This window comes from Tamandua tetradactyla, chromosome 20, assembly GCF_023851605.1.
Source record: "Tamandua tetradactyla isolate mTamTet1 chromosome 20, mTamTet1.pri, whole genome shotgun sequence".
Lineage (NCBI taxonomy): Eukaryota > Metazoa > Chordata > Mammalia > Pilosa > Myrmecophagidae > Tamandua > Tamandua tetradactyla.
The window spans coordinates 27091080-27107808 of NC_135346.1; the positions used below are offsets into that span (position 1 = coordinate 27091080).

The following is a 16729-nucleotide window of genomic DNA, read 5'->3' on the forward strand; positions in this document are numbered from 1 at the left end:
GGAAACTGGTCTGAGAGAATGAGATTGCTATAAATGGAAGCATTAACTTGGCCAGTGCTCTAGAATTGGGTAAAATGTGAATTCAACTTTTGTTAATATTATGGGGGGAGAGGAAAAGTGGGAGAGAGGGTTGTATGAGGGGAATAGGACCATTATTTAGCAGCAAAAAAGTAAAGTTTGAAGACATTGTTAAGAACTGGTTGAGTATGGTCCTTATTTGAAAAGGACAGATTGAATGCAGCCAAATTTGGCAAAGAGATAAGACAACCCCTCCTCCCATCAAAGGTGGTTCTTTTAAAAATTTTTTCTTAATGGACAACATTAAAGAAAATAAGATATTAAAACCATACATAATCTGCCACCCTAAAGAAAACCCAGCTATTCTCATTTCGCAATTGATTTTTTAGTTCTTGAGCAAATCTATAAGTATTGTATTAGTTGTAATAAACTGATTTTGTGTTCTTTTTTATTTAGACTATCTAGAATATGACATTTGTTTTCTTAATTATTGTAAATGACTGTATTCATTCTGTTTATATACCGTAATTTCAGATGTTCCTATGATGTTAAACTTTTAGGTTGTTTTTAATTGTTTGTTCTTGTAGACAACTCTGTAAGGTTTTTTAACTGCTTTTATCAGGAGAATGTCAAAGAAGTCCTTTATGTGGATTGCCCGAGCTTCTCTATTTAGGTACAAAGTTAAAAGCCTATTTTTCCTGGCTCAGTTTTCTTTTATTTCTTTTATTGAGATAGATAGTGATAGTTTGTATTGTGACATTTTCATTTAGTTTACATCTACAAAGGTTATTTGTTTTCATTAGTTATTATATTTGTTGGATGTCTTTTAACTCTTTAACTATTTAAATAGTTCTTGAATTATTATAAGAGGGTAAATTGTTTGGCAAATTGCTTTTATCTGTTTGTTTTGTGCATATCGTAGGTCACAGACTATCTGGCTAAGTTCCTGCAGGTCACGGACTGTATCTTCTATTCTTTTGATTCATTCCCTAATTGCTCATTACCTCTCAGTTATCATATTTGTGGGTTAGCCTTTAGTTCCATTTAAATATCCTGGGCTGCCTTCATTTTCCTATATAGCATGCTTTTAAATTCCCTGATACTGTTTTCCTGATTCCCTAAGTTTGTATAGAGAATATGAACAAACCATTTTTATTATTATATTGGGCAGATCATATTTAGAAAGGAAGGTCTGCTCAAATATACGTGTTATTGAATTATCTACTTTATAAAAAATTATTCACATGATTGGCCTCATTTATAATGCAGAGTTTGAGAGGTGACGTGATTTCATGTTTACTATCTCACACATACTACATAGCAACAGGGTTGCCCTCAGCCCTGAGGCACATATTTGGAAGAACAAGAAGTAGTTTAGTTATTGTTGAACAATTCTAATTCTGCCTCACTACTCCTGAGCCCATGTTGCTCTTTGGGACCTGTCCTTCAACTTAAATCTCAACCTATCACCCAGAAAGTGAGTAATAAAATTGTCAGGTAGGTAAGGTATATATATCACATATCCAGTTGGCCAAGTTTGCAGATACTTAATTTTATTTTCAGATTAAATGTTTGAGATTGCTAAGACTCATACCAATTTTTATTAGATGCTTTTTAATATTTTATACATTGATAATTTAAAACTTTCTAGAAAGTACTGTTTTTCCTCTATCATTTCAAGAACTAAAAAAATTGTATTCTGTTTTATTTAATTCTAACACATAGAGTACTACTGAGAAGTTAGATAATTTTTCTAAGTATGGTAGTTCACTTGGTGTATCAATCAAAAATTGTCAGGGAGAGACAGCACATTAAAGGCATATTTGATTACTAACAATGTAGCCATTATAACATTGTTAGAAGCTCATTTTAACTTTATTATTATAATAAAAGTTGTTTATCACTTAGAGGTCATTTGAAACCCTCATTATAATTTGTTTTGCCAAAAATATGCTGCTCAGTAGTGAGTCTTGAAAATTCCAATGATTATAAGAATTTTATAAGGTTCTTTGTTAATATTTTGTCAATTGATGCCTTATGTTTTATTTTTTTATAGGAGAGATGATAATAAAGACATTGATACAGAGAAAGAAGCTGCCATGGAAGCTGAAATTAAAGCTGCCCGAGAAAGGGCCATTGTCCCTCTGGAGGCCCGAATGAAGCAGTTCAAGGACATGCTGCTAGAGAGAGGGGTCAGAAAACAATCTTTGGGGGAGATATTTCTGTTTTGTATAAGTAATATAAATATGTCTTGCTAAAAGGTCAAATCTAAGGTTAGTGCTCATGTTATGGGGGGGATGAGGGAAGCCTGTCACATTACTGTACTTTTTTTGAAACAGCCTTTTTCTTGGCTAATCATACTATGTTTAACTAAATGCCATTTTACTGTCCTTTTAAGTACAAATATCGTTTAACATTTATTGGGTCATTAAATTTGGTGAGTAATATAAGACGAGTATTAACATTACAGAATGGCGGACTACTTGGGATAGGTAAGGTATATAAGATTCTTCCTTTAATATCTTCAGAGTGGCTTATGGTTAAAGGAGAACTGGTACTTTATGATATTACTATTAATGAAGTTTAACTGAGAAGGGATTTCAACCTTTTGGTTATATTCACAGATTCATTTGAATAAATTGTTCAGTTTTAAATCAAAACATTGTTCACAAGATTGGAGCAAGCATGGGGAATCAAAATGCAGATCTTCAAGGCTTTTTCTCATGTACTGAGTTTTTAAATGTCACACAGTAGTGGTTATTTTAATGAGTAATTAAGTGTGTTATTTCTGTAAAATATAGAAATGTTCAGAGCCAATTAGTGTGGAAATTTGCCATTGCTAACCTCCCACTGCTTGTCATTTATTAGTGATGGAAACTTCAGTATGGTTTTTTATTATGTCTCCTTTATAAGTAGATGTCCTGTAGATTTCAAGCAAAATTATGTGACCTTTATGTTTTTATAGCAAGCTTAATTATGAGGCAATGCATTTTTTATTTTAAAGGTGTCTGCTTTTTCAACATGGGAGAAGGAGTTACACAAGATAGTTTTTGATCCCCGGTACTTACTTCTCAATCCTAAAGAGAGAAAACAGGTAAAAGGAAAATAACATTATTTAAGAAGTGTATATCACCTGCCAGTATAACTTTTAAATTGTAAGGAATAAAAAGTTTAAAAAAGTATCTTTTTTGTGTTCTAATGCAGTCCTTCAGAAAACAGTCTCATATCTTGGAACACAGTAGTTTTCTATATGTGGACACTTCTGCCGCAGAAGTATTGGCGTAGTTTTGCCAATATGGATATTGTGTCATGGACATTTTATCCTTATGCCTCATACACACTGAAGTTATGTCTAATATGGTTTCAGAATTAATTTCACATGAATGTATTATTTTTTATTGGGCAAATAATGCAAATTTAGTGTAGAAAAATAGCAAAATAGATTAGTAAAATAGGAAAAACTTTACTCTGTAATCCTGCCTAGCAAATATGGCCACATTGCACATTTGGATTATAGCCTTCTTGACCGTTATGTGCCAGTGTATACATATATGTGGGTATATGTTGTACATAGACAATACTCTAAATATTTATGTCTCTCACACATACTGCCCACGCAAAACTCATGACTCAGTAACATCAGTTAACATGTCTGTTTTCATCATAAACTTAAGAAATAATGTACACTTCAGGGTCTCTGTTGATGGTATCATCATGAATTAGAGTTATTTTGTACTGAGTTGCATTTATTCCCACAATAATTTAGTGAGACATATCTCCTGGTGATTGCTTCTTTTTCAAAAGCATTTCACCCTTCCAACCTATATAATTTCTGAATTATGTGGACCATCATAGCACTGATCTTTGTAAAATGGTGAGTATGTTGAATTGCTTGCTGTAGTGTTGTTGATTTATAACATTTCACTTGGTAACAGTAGTATTCAGCTTCCGTATTTATAATTTAATGGTTGAAATAATTTTCCACACAGTTTTTGCCATTGTGTATATAAGTTTGGTCTTAAATTTTAATGGAGAGGACGTTATAGAGTGTGATATGTATTTGTGTACTTGTAAGAGGAAGACATGCCTTTGCAAATACTGTATTTGCATCTGCATTTCAAGCATTGTAGTCTTTTAAAAAGACTGTTTATGCCAGTCTCGTCATCTCAGTTGGTAGCTCTATCAAAATCTGCAAATCAATCTTGATTCTCTAGTTTATCCCACACACCATATCTGATCTATCAGCAAATCTACCTTCAAAAATTTTTTCTATATCCAATTTCTTAATCACCATTTTCTGCACCAGCACCCTAGTCCAAACAGCCATGATCATCTCTCATCTTCGAGTAGACCATAATTATTCTCCTTGCTTCCATTTTTGCCCCTGTATAGTCATATTCTTTTAAGGCAGTCAAAGTAATTTTAAAGTCTGAAATTTAAATTTAAGTCAGTGGTCCCTTTCTTAAAACTGCCCAGTGTTTCCCAATTTAAGATAAAATTGAAACTTTTACCATGGCCTGTAAAATTCTACATATGCTCATCCTTGCATTCCTCTTTAACCTTTTTTTTGAAGAAATTTTTTTAACCATTATTCAGTCTGCCCACATTGGCCTTGATATTCCTTGAACAATCTAGCTACCTGTTATTCAGCAATCCAGCTACTTGCTATTCCTGCTGCTTAGTGTGTTTTTTCCCCAGGTGTTTGCATAGCTAGTGCCTTTATTTCATTTAGGTACTTGCCCAAGTGCCTTCTCTGATCAGCCTACATAAAATAGTCTTCTCACCAATATTATCTCTTTACTTTCTTTACTTTCCTCAGAGTAACTTATGGCACTAATTACCTAAAATGATCTTATTTGTCTTCAGTCTCCTCCTGCAGGATATAAATTCTTTGAGGGCAGGGGCATTGTCATTTTCATTGCTCAGTGTGTAGTGCCTGGAATAATTGTCCTGAAGACTTACTTTAAAACTTTAATAGTTTCTGATCGAATGAAATTATGAGAACTAAAGTTCTTTCCTAATTTAGGAAATTTAGGTATTCTGGTGCTATCTCATAATAGAGTTATACTTAATGAGAAAAAATTTAAGTATTTTATTCTCTTTTAAATAAAAACTAACAGTTCTCTTCCCTTTTGAGTAGAAGTCTTTTCTTACAGTAGGAGTATAAAATCATAGAGGAAGGAGAAGTTAACATTTAGCATTAATTCTTTTCAATGTTTGTAACAATTTGAATATTTAGTTTTATCAGCCACATGGTAGTATAAATTCAAGGAATAATAAACTAGATTTTATAATTGTGCTTTGTACTTTCATATCTGAAATTTGTGTGTTGATTTTTTAAAACAATGTCCTTGAAAATTCCTCTAATCTAAAATTACATTTTCTTTCAGTTCCATCTTTTTCTGGTTATCTAGATTTACATGTTTTGTATTGTTATAAAAGATATATTTTTATAGGATTGTAACCATTAATTTTGATGGTATTTTCCATATTCTTACTTTTGATCAAAAGCCACTTAAGTGCTCTGAAATGTTTTTCTTTCTTTTATTTGTTATGACATTTAATTTAAAATGGTTAATGTGTTTCATAAAAAACAGTTCATTTCCACATGTGCTATTTGGCACTGTTATGCAAAGTTGTTATACTAACACTTTACAATAACTTGTCTTTTGTTTCTAAATAAACATTTTAATGTAGCATATGTTATTCAGGGCTTTTTAGAATTGACATTGTTAATAGTATAGTAACAGATTACCAGAAGAATTGTTTATATTTGCCAGTGGTTCATTTAGGTCATTATTCACCAAATCAGTATCACATAATACATGAAGTAAATACATGATGTGAGAAGCAAATAATAGACACCCAAACTTTTATTAAACTTACATTTTAAGGAAAAAAACACGTGTAGAAAAGTCTAAAAGTCCTAAGTGTATAGCTGAGTGATATTTTACAAAGTAAAAATGTCATGAATTATCTAGCTCAAGAAGCTCCCTTGAAGGCTTACATATTTTTGCTTAGCTTCTAGAAGTGAATTTAACAAGGAATTGTTTCTAAAACTTAATTGGAGTTTTTGGAGGATTTCTCAGATAAAATATTTCGTTGCTTCTTTTGTTTTCTTAACTGCTGATTTAGTTCAACTTTTTGCATGTCTGCCAGATCTTTTACCACTTACTCATCTGCTTTTAGCCTTCAGAGTTGTTTCTTTTTTTCTCTATTCTCAATGTTTGTTGGTCTTTGACATAAAAAGAAATTTATCTGCTCTCACTTTTATTGGGGTTTGAAGGAGAAAAATAGACATGTACGTTCAGTTTATCATATTTAAATTATTAGATGGGAAAAGTACTGTAAAATAATGTAAAATGTGGTTACATCTTGGTGAAAATAATAGTCTTTAGAGGATCAGGGGAAAAATAGATTCTGTACTGTTAATAATGTTTTTTTGTAGGAGAAGGGATTATGAAGGACTGATTACTCATGCATTTCTGAATTGCTTGAAATTTTTATATTGAACATATTCAATTTGTAATTAAGAAAAAAATATGAAAAATTACCAGCTTTTAGCTTTTTTCTTTGTTCTGGAAACGTAAGCAAAGGACTCTGTAATATTGTCAAACAAAGCTTTAAAGTGAGAGTTGCCATAGGTAATATGTGTACAGTTGGGAGTTACCTATAATTAACATATTTTTCCTATTTTACTTTTTTTTTATAGATTCCATTATTTGATAGTTAAATTGCCTTTAATGACTGACTTGTCAAATTGGTCTGTTTTTGTGATAGGTGTTTGATCAGTATGTAAAGACCAGGGCAGAAGAAGAACGTAGAGAAAAGAAAAACAAAATAATGCAAGCAAAGGAAGATTTCAAAAAAATGATGGAAGAAGCAAAGTTTAATCCAAGGTATGTAGATCATTACCATCAATTATTAAAATATGTATACATATTCTCTTAAAGTCATATTTTAAGAATATGTATAACTATCTTTTGGACATGAAAAGCTTTCTATTTAGTTACTGATTTCTGCCTTTCTAACCTTCATTTTTTTTTTTTTTTTTATTAACGGAAAGAAAAAAAAAAGAAATTAGCACAACATTTAGAAATCATACCATTCTACATATGCACTCAGTAATTCTTAACATCATCACATAGATGCATGATCATCGTTTCTTAGTACATTTGCATCGGTTTAGAGGAACTAGCAACACAACAGAAAAAGATATAAAATGTTAATATAGAGAAAAGAAATAAAAGTAGTAATAATAGTAAAAAAAACAAACAAACAAAAAAAACCCTATAGCTCAGATGCAGCTTCATTCAGTGTTTTAACATGATTACTTTACAATTAGGTATTATTGTGCTGTCCATTTTTGAGTTTTTGTATCTAGTCCTGTTGCACAGTCTGTATCCCTTCAGCTTCAATTACCCATTGTCTTACCCTGTTTCTAACTCCTGCTGGACTCTGTTACCATTGACATATTTCAAGTTTATTCTCGAATGTCCGTTCACATCAGTGGGACCATACAGTATTTGTCCTTTAATTTTTGGCCGGACTCACTCAGCATAATATTCTCTAGGTCCATCCATGTTATTACATGCTTCATAAGTTTATCTTGTCTTAAAGCTGCATAATATTCCATCGTATGTATATACCACAGTTTGTTCAGCCATTCTTCTGTTGATGGACATTTTGACTGTTTCCATCTCTTTGCAATTGTAAATAACGCTGCTATAACTATTGGTGTGCAAATGTCCGTTTGTGTCTTTGCCCTTAAGTCCTCTGAGTAGATACCTAGCAATGGTATTGCTGGGTCGTATGGCAATTCTATATTCAGCTTTTTGAGGAACCGCCAAACTGCCTTCCACAGTGGCTGCACCACTTGACATTCCCACCAACAGTGGATAAGTGTGCCTTAAACCTAAAGCAAGAGCACTGAAGAAAGAAATAAATAAATGGGAGCTCCTCAAAATTAAACACTTTTGTGCATCAAAGAACTTCATCAAGAAAGTAGAAAGACAGCCTACACAATGGAGATAATATTTGGAAATGACATATCAGATAAAGGTCTAGTATCCAGAATTTATAAAGAGATTGTTCAACTCAACAACAAAAAGGCAGCCAACCCAGTTACAAAATGGGAAAAAGACTTGAACAGGCACCTACCAGAAGAGGAAATAACCTTCATTTTTAATGTTTATTTCCTTTAGAGGTGCTCCATATAAGAGGGCTACCTGTGATTTAAATGTTTCCCTGAGATAGCAAGTTTCCTCCTCTAGAAACTGCCACATGGTAGAAAATCTTTCTCTATCTTCTTAATGTTTTATACACAATAACTGGCAATATAGGAACATTATTTTAATTCAAGTGAAGTGGTGGGAACTTCTCATTTCAAAATTTTATAGGTGTCCAGATAGGATTTTGTCTGAATACATGTATAGGCCAAAAAGAAGTTTTCTATTTTAAACTTGTATGCCAGGCATTATAATAATAATAACAATAGTTATTGGGTATTTTTTTGCTTATATATGTTTTATATATCTCAATCTTCAGACCAACCTTGTGGTTTAGGTACTCATCATGTTGTACCTATTTTATAGATAAGGAAAGTAAGACATTTGCATGATAAGAAACTTGTCCAAGTAACGCTGGGATTTCAGCTTGATTCCAGTGTTATACACAGTAGTTCAGGCAGGGAAAATTACTTTTTTATTTATGATTTAGTTGTGGTATTAGGTTACTATGAATACCTGACTGCAGGGAGAATTTCTAAAACTGTAGGGTAGAGTCATGGAGTCTCTGGGTTAAATTGTACCTTTTAAAAGTTCATCTGATTTAAGCAATTATTTTTGTCACTTGAAGTATGGAAGAGTGGTGTTACTTGAGAAAGCATGTTTAGTATTACAATTTTACATTTTAAATATGAAGAAAAAATTACTGTGGTATTAATAAAAATTCCAGAAAATAAAGCCAATAGATTATTGTGGTTATGAAAAAAGTTATTTTACTAAAGGTGTAATAAAGTTTCAGACTCTTCAGGAGGTGTTGGATTTTCTTTCAGAGGAGTGAATTCATGGGTCAAAAATGAAGAGTTGAAGCTGGGTCATAAAAGACATTTTTTCGAGCAAGGAGGAAAATTTAATATGCATTGGATATTATACTAGAGATTTACTAATTTTTATGGGTATTGTATTTATGAAAAAAAGAATCTTAGGGGATGCATGCTAAAATAGTTTTAGGTGAGGTTTCACGATATTTTCAGATGGCTAAGCAAAATATATCTATTTGTTAAAACCCCAAAGCTTTGTAAAGTTTGTAAAAACCTCAAAGCTAGGCTGTTTTTGAGTATATTATTACTATTTTTTAAGTAATGCTTACTTGCCATTTTACTATTTGTTTTTTTTTCCAAAACAGGAAACTACTCTCTAGCTGAAAAGCTGTAGCTGGTATCAACTGTTAAGAAAATGGGGAGGGAAAACTTAAAATTGAGAAAATACTGTTTATTGACCTAATTTTAATTTTCTCTTTGAATGTCACAAAATTCTTTAGTAGAACTTGTGACTGCAGAGCACTGGAGTTTGTTCCAAGGGAACAAATGATTGAGGAGAGTGCACTTATTTTAGTGCCTGTTTTTTCCATGTCTTTTTTTTTTTTTTTTACTGTAAATTTCAGACATAATGCCCAACTCATGGTCACTATATTTCTATCTCCGCATCCCCTCGTACCACCTGCCCCCATACCCTCCACTGAAAGGATTATCACATATGTTTTAAAGTAATGCTTTTCACAGTTAAGAAGATGAGTCACATAGACACATCTTCATACGATCTAATGCTGAAACTTTATTCTGGTTTAAAAATAAAATACTTTACCCATTCTATTATAAGTAATTATACATATATACAAAATAATTGAATTCACACTTGATTTTGCAGTTTAAAAAGCCTTAATTGTTTAAAGTAATGGTTGAGCTTTCTGCTTTTTTAGAGTAAGGTGCCAAATTTATTACGAGAAGAAAACAAATTTAATGAATTTATCCCTTTTCTGGGATGCACATTTTTCTTTTACCTACAGATTTTATTGTAATTGCAGTATATCCTTTTTTAAAAGTGTTGAATTAGTGAAATTTGATTTTGTGAGTAACAGCATTTATCACAAAACATTATTAGAATCTGATTCTGGATAGTAGAATTTAAAAATAATAGGATAGCAGTGAGTGACAATCCTAATCTTTAGTTGATGTTTTACATTCTAATTTCTGATATTAACCAGCCAGTTTTCTTTATAATAAAAACTGTACTACAGTCTTTATATTTAGCACATAAGATAATGTGTTTTATTTTTGCATTTTTTACCCCTTTAAAACTGTGGTAAATATAGGAACATTTATTATAAGACTAAATTCTTATATAAGGTAAAAGCGTCAAACATTGAAGTATGTAACAAACATATATAAAAACTTTATAATGTTTTTTTAATTTAATTTATTTTGCATTATCAAACCAAAACAACATACAAACATTCCGTGTATGGTGTACAGTCAGTGGCTCACAATATCATCACATAGTAGTATATTCATCACCATGATCATTTTTTAGAACATTTGCATCATTCCAGAAAAAGAAATAAAAAGAAAAATCCCTTGATGCTCAGTCCCAGCTCATTCTAGGATGCTCAGTCCCAGCTCATTCTAGGATTTCTGTCCCATGTTTTCAGGGAGGTTTACACCCCTGGGAGTCATGCCCCATGCAGAGACAGGAAGGGCAATGAGTTCGCTTGCCGTGTTGGCTGCAAGAGAGATAGGCCACACCTGAGCAACAAAAGAGGTTCTCGTAGGCCTAATTTTAAGTAGGCTTAGTCTATCCTTTGCGGGGGTAGGTTTAATATGAACAAACCCCAAGCTTGTGGGCTCGGCTATAGATTTTGTTGTCCCCAAACTGTTCAAATCACTTTGGGATTTAGGGGCATCACTCTGGACAAACCTTCAAAATCTCATGCTCTGTTTAAGGTTCCATGTACTTATGGTGTTCAGTTAAACTGTCCATATAAGTTATATTAGAAAATGCACTGGTCAAGATACCAATTTTGTACCAAATAAATATTTTTTGCTTTAATGTCACAACATAAGTTAAATTTTTAAAATATTAATTACCATCTACTTTCAACACCCTGCAGTATTGACATTCCTTTGTTCTTCCTCATGCAAAACAATGTTTTTTTAATTCATGGAAAAACTTCTTTTTTATACTTGGCCTCATTAGCCCTCAAAGGCTTCATTTTTATGTTTAACCTGCTTGGCGTTTGCTGAGCTTTTAGGATCTATAAGTTGATGTTTTTTGTTTTATAAATCAACTTCGGGAAGTTTTTAGGCAGTATTTTTCTGTCCCAATTAACTGTCTTTTCTTCTGGTATTCTAATTACACATATATTATAAAGCATTTGTATTTGATATTATCTTACAGGTCCCTGAGACTGCTCCCCACCCTCCCCTCTGCCTCCAAATCTTTTTCTGTCTCCTCTTTTGATTAATTTGTATTAATCTAACTTCAAGACATTGACTTTTTATTCTGCTAATTTTGCCCTTGTGTTAATTTTTTCCTTTCAGTTAGTTTTAGGTTCTGTTCTAGTTTGCTAGCTGCCAGAATGCAATATACCAGAAACGGAATGGCTTTTAAAAAGGGGAATTTAATGAGTTACTAGTTAACAGTTCTAAGGCCGAGAAAATGTCCCAGTTAAAACAAGCCTATAGAAATGTCCAGTCAAAGGCATCCAGGGAAAGATATCTTGGTTCAAGAAGGCCAATGAAGTTCAGGGTCTCTCTCTCATCTGAGAAGGCACATGGTGAACACAGTCATGGTTTTTCCCTCAACTGAAAGGGCACATGGCAAGCACATCGTCATCTGCTAGCTTTCTCTCCTGGCTTCCTATTTCATGAAGCTCCCTGAGAGGCATTTTCCTTCTTCATCTCCAAAGGTCGCTGGCTGGTTCTCTACAATTCTGGCTATGTTGTCGTTTTCTGCTGTTTCTGAATCTCTCATTCTCCAAAATGTTTCCTCTTTTATAGGACTCCAGTAAACAGTCAAGACCCACCCAAATGGATGGAGATACATTTCCCCTAATCCAGTTTAACAACCACTCTTGATTGGGTTGCATTTCCAGGGAGATGGTTTAATTGCATACAGTATTGAATAGGGATTATTCTGCCTTTGCGAAATAGGATTTTGACTGATATATGGGTTTTCAAGGGTACATACATCCTTTCAAACCAACACAGGTTCATTCTTATATTTTCCAGATCTCTACTGAAACTCCCTATCTCTTTATTCATTATGACCATGTTTTCATTTCTTCAAATGTATTTTCCTTTTGTTCTTTCAGTATAATAGTTCTTTAAAGTAGTTGTCTAGTTAGAACAACATCCCTGGTCATCTTGAGTTCAGTTTCTGTTGACTTTTTTCCCCTTAATTATGGATCTCATCTGTTTCTTTGTATGTTTAGTGATTTTTTTTTAATGGGATATTGGATATAGTGGATAATTTGTAGAGACACTGGATTCTCTATTATCCTTTGAAGAGTGTTGATTCTTCTTTTAGCAGGCAGTTCATTTACTGGCTGATCATCTTAATTTTAGGCTTTGTTAATGTGGATATGTGAAAAGTACAAAGTGTTTCCCAAGCTTCTCTTAACTTTGCAGAATTCAACTTCCACGTTCTTTCTGTTGGCTCTCCTTTTTGGGCTTTGTTATCCTGATAATGTTCTTCCTCCACTACTACTTCATCTCTAGCATCTGTTTTTCACTCTTAACCCTGTAGCAGTTTGTATCTCATGATAAACCTTGAGTGGTCTTTTCCTGCTCTTGTACAATCTGGCCTGTGGACGTGGACGTGAGGGGAATCCCTTCTCTACAGACTTTGGGGTCTCCCTTTCTGTATAGCCTCCTCCTCTGGCGTGTTAGCACCCAAGCGCTGATAGCCTTTGGGGCACTGCGACCGCTGTGTTCTGCTTGGACTGTAGGTCTGCACACTTGAGAAATTGTCCCTAGGCAGAGGCGGTGGATCTTGAATTTCCCTTCTCCCAGGGATCTCAGTTTTGCTCTGCCTCTTGTGTCCACTGCTTGAAATCAGTTGCCTTGTGTTTTTTCCAGTTTTATAGTTGCCTATGGCAGGAGGGCTGATTCAGTAAGAGTTATTCCATCATGGCCAGAAGCAGGAGGCAGCCTCATCTTAAAATGGGTACAAATAGATGAGCCCTTAAGTCTCTTCAAGCAAATGAATCTTTGCTCTCTGATCTTGTGGCATTTTATAATGAATGAATATCTTTTGGATGAGATTTATTCTTCCCCGCTCCTGTCTGTTTATCTCCTCAACACCATGCTGATATCCCTAACCGCACTTTTTCCCTTTAGGTCTTTACTTCTTTCTGTTGTTCAGTGTTGACTGTTAGGCAGATATTAGAAATTGGTATCTCTTTGGTGCATGTTCTTGCTGGGAAAATGGTATTTTCTGCTATACCTTTCTGTAAGCAGAAATGGCTCTCCTAAAAGTAGCACATTTGCTATTTTGTTACAGAGCTACTTTTAGTGAATTTGCGGCAAAGCATGCTAAAGATTCAAGATTCAAAGCAATTGAAAAGATGAAAGATCGAGAAGCTTTGTTTAATGAATTTGTGGCAGCGGCAAGGAAGAAAGAGAAAGAAGACTCAAAGACCAGGGGTGAGAAGGTAAGATGGTTTTAGTTGCAGGGGTCTGATTGATGGCAGTGAGAACAGGAAGGGACTCAAGCTGTTTCTGACCTCATTTATGGGCATGAATAATACAACTCACATATCCTGTTTGGCCTTTTAAATTAACTTTTACTATTATTTTTATGTATGTATTCTATCACTTTACGTCCATATTGTTTATATTAGTAGCTTCACCAAACTGCATAGGTTTGCTTTAAATTTGATTAATACTCATTTTTTAAAAAAGATGTCTGGTAAACCCAGAACTGGTTATTAGGCTTGCCTGTCAATGATAACAGTAAGATTTCAAGATTATAGGGTAACATTTAAATTTCAAAGAAATCTTTATCCTTTTCTCTCTAAAAGATAGCATTTTTAGTGACTTTCTAATCTTTTAGTAAACATATCTTACATATAAATTATTGCTTAACAAAATTAAAAGTCAGCTATTAAAGATTAATGAACTCCAAATGTCATTTGATAAGAGTCAGGAGTGGAGAGTAGCTCACCACTGGGGAAGCAGGCTGGCAGGGAGATGGCACCAGTGGTGTGTGAATCATCAAAACAAGCAGCCACTCTCCTTAGTATCCCTGTATGGTTTATAAACTCTAGAGCCTAATCATTCTTAAAATTTTAAATGCCCTCTTCTTCCAGAAAGTTTAAAGTATTATAATTTTTTTCAAGAAAGTTTGGAGGGAAAGTAATACCACTATTGTTGAGAAGATGCCTCTTTCATTTAAAACAGTTATGTTATCAGTGAGCTTTTGTCAGAAATATCTGACACTTCCTTATCTTCTGCTTTATTGGATTTTATTGGGCAAAGTAAATTTTTCAAGAATTATTTCTCCATTAACATTTTTTGGTAAATGATAATGTTTCATAGAGGAAATGTACAAAATTTAGTTTTACTACATAAATATTTATATGTGGTATTAAAAAATCGTGTTAATGGACTTATTTGCTACATTTTGCTTTTAGAATAACTTCTTTCTATTAAATAAAAAATTAATATTGTATAATTGCTTTTAGACAAATCAAATGTATTTCTCGTTGCATTTGAAATTATTTTTTCTTTAAAAAATTTCCATTTTATGTATTCTGTTTTATAGCAAGTAAATAGATTTTACAGTTTTTGTGCTATGTGGCCTGTCATTTCAATCTGATAGTTGTCTGTCAAATGGCTTGCAAAGCTTTATGGAATTTTCTAGTGAGGAAAGAATTGTGGTGACTTTAGCCTCCTGCAGTTCTGGTAATTTTATTTTTCTCAGTTTTTTCCCTTGTAAAGTGAATGAGTATTGTGGCCAAAATGTGTTAATTATGAGAAAGAAATTAAATTGACATTACACCTAAATAAACCTAATATATTCAGCTTATTTTTCTTTTGATTTTAATTTTCACTGCCTAAACTGTAGGTTTGGCTTTGTATCATTACTTATTTAAAAATTAAAAAAAAAAATTATGCAGAAATTGCTGAAGTGACGTTTTTGCAGCCTATTTAAAAATGCAAAATTAATTACTAACTAGACCATTAAAGTGCAGGAATGTTTAAAGTACAGTTTATGTAAAATAATTTTATACTCACCTTCTGAGGAATATTTGGTCAGTGAATATTTTATCACTTCTAATACTTTCACTGTATATTTGTTCTTCTGAAGTAATGTTATCTATATTGTTGTGTTTTATTTTAATCATATTGTAACTATGTAATTGGATAATAAGATTAGTAACAGTAGCATGAACCTGAAAGAGTTTCTTTCCTTGGTGTTAGAATTCTCTAACAGGTCTTTGTGGAGTTGGTATAGTTGAATCAGTAGCTGAAGAGTAAAGGTTTAAAAATAATTCACTTTTGTCAAAAGCCTGCGAAGGACATTGACTTCCGGTGAAGTCATTTTTTTCCCTTAATTAAGGAGCCATTTTCATGTAGTTTTCATTGTTATAAAAATTCCCTTAAAAGTTTTCATTATTTTTACTAGACATTGTTTTGTTTGCTACAGCAGCTACTTTGGAATTTTTATTTATTAAGTATAATAATTTTTACAAAATTATGGTTCAAGTAATTTACCTTTTGAAACAATACATTTCAGGTTGCCTATAATGGAATTAATCCTGTGTTAGAAAGCTGACATTGTTCTCTTTTCCCCCTTTTTAAACTTTACTGCTGTGCAAGTATTTTTACTAGTACATTAGACTAAGGAAACTGTTTTCCAAATAGCCTAGATAGACACATGCTTTCACTTTTGGAGGGAAGAAAATAGAGAGAATAGGGCCTTAAATCGCAGCGTGTGCTAAGTGAATTTTTTGACATTTATACAGCTGTCAACAAATTCTTCTCATGATAATATGCACAGTGAAAGGAAGTTGAAGATTAGATTTATTTGTAGTTCACTGTGTTTATATGTCACACATTTTTAAAACTATGATAATCCTTTATATGCTACATGTGTAATATTTGAAACTTTTAAGTAAATTATGATGGCTTAGGTTCTTATTTGTTACAACTTGCATGTTTTATTTAAAATAAAGTTTGTAAAATTTGCCCTCGTTATCAAATGCATCTAGGAATTTGGGTGTTCATCATGTCAGATACAAGGTATCTATTACATCTTGTGGTTTCTTAATCACTGTCTGGAAATACTGGGTTTATGAGTTTATAAATTATCATTTATAAATTATCTAAACAAAGGCAGGAATGGAGTTTAGTAGTGGAGGAATCCATAGATGATTAGCTCTCGTTTTTAAATTGTCTGATGCAGAAACTCTTTGTTAGAACCTTGTGTCAGGCAGAAAGGACATCAGCCTCCCCCTTAATCCTGTAATACAAGAAATGAAGTTGTAAGGAGAAGTGATAGGATTGGAATGAGCAAAAGAAATGATTCGCTTACTTTTGTGTACACACATCCTGAATTCTAGGTCATGTTGGGAGGGTAGAATATTTAATTTGTATAGGGAAGAAGTTCTTAACAGGGTCTCATTATATAAATGAGATTAATGTTTT

At 32.8% G+C, this 16729-nt stretch overlaps 1 protein-coding gene across 19 annotated transcripts in view; it reads left to right on the forward strand.

Annotated features, from left to right (window-relative positions):
- The window catches only part of TCERG1 (transcription elongation regulator 1), a 77632-nt gene that overhangs the window by 52333 nt on the left and 8570 nt on the right, over positions 1-16729 (forward strand). For 12 of the 19 annotated variants that reach the window (XR_013166241.1, XM_077137328.1, XM_077137326.1 and 9 more), the window contains 5 exons: positions 641-691; positions 2075-2210; positions 3023-3112; positions 6799-6917; positions 13581-13731. Coding sequence is in view for 18 of the 19 variants with exons in the window: in XM_077137328.1 (XP_076993443.1) it covers positions 641-691; positions 2075-2210; positions 3023-3112; positions 6799-6917; positions 13581-13731 (547 nt within the window). In the remaining variant the exon portion in view is untranslated. The remainder of the gene's footprint in view (positions 1-640; positions 692-2074; positions 2211-3022; positions 3113-6798; positions 6918-13580; positions 13732-16729) is intronic. The other 7 variants (XM_077137330.1, XM_077137336.1, XM_077137337.1 and 4 more) reach the window with 1 other exon arrangement.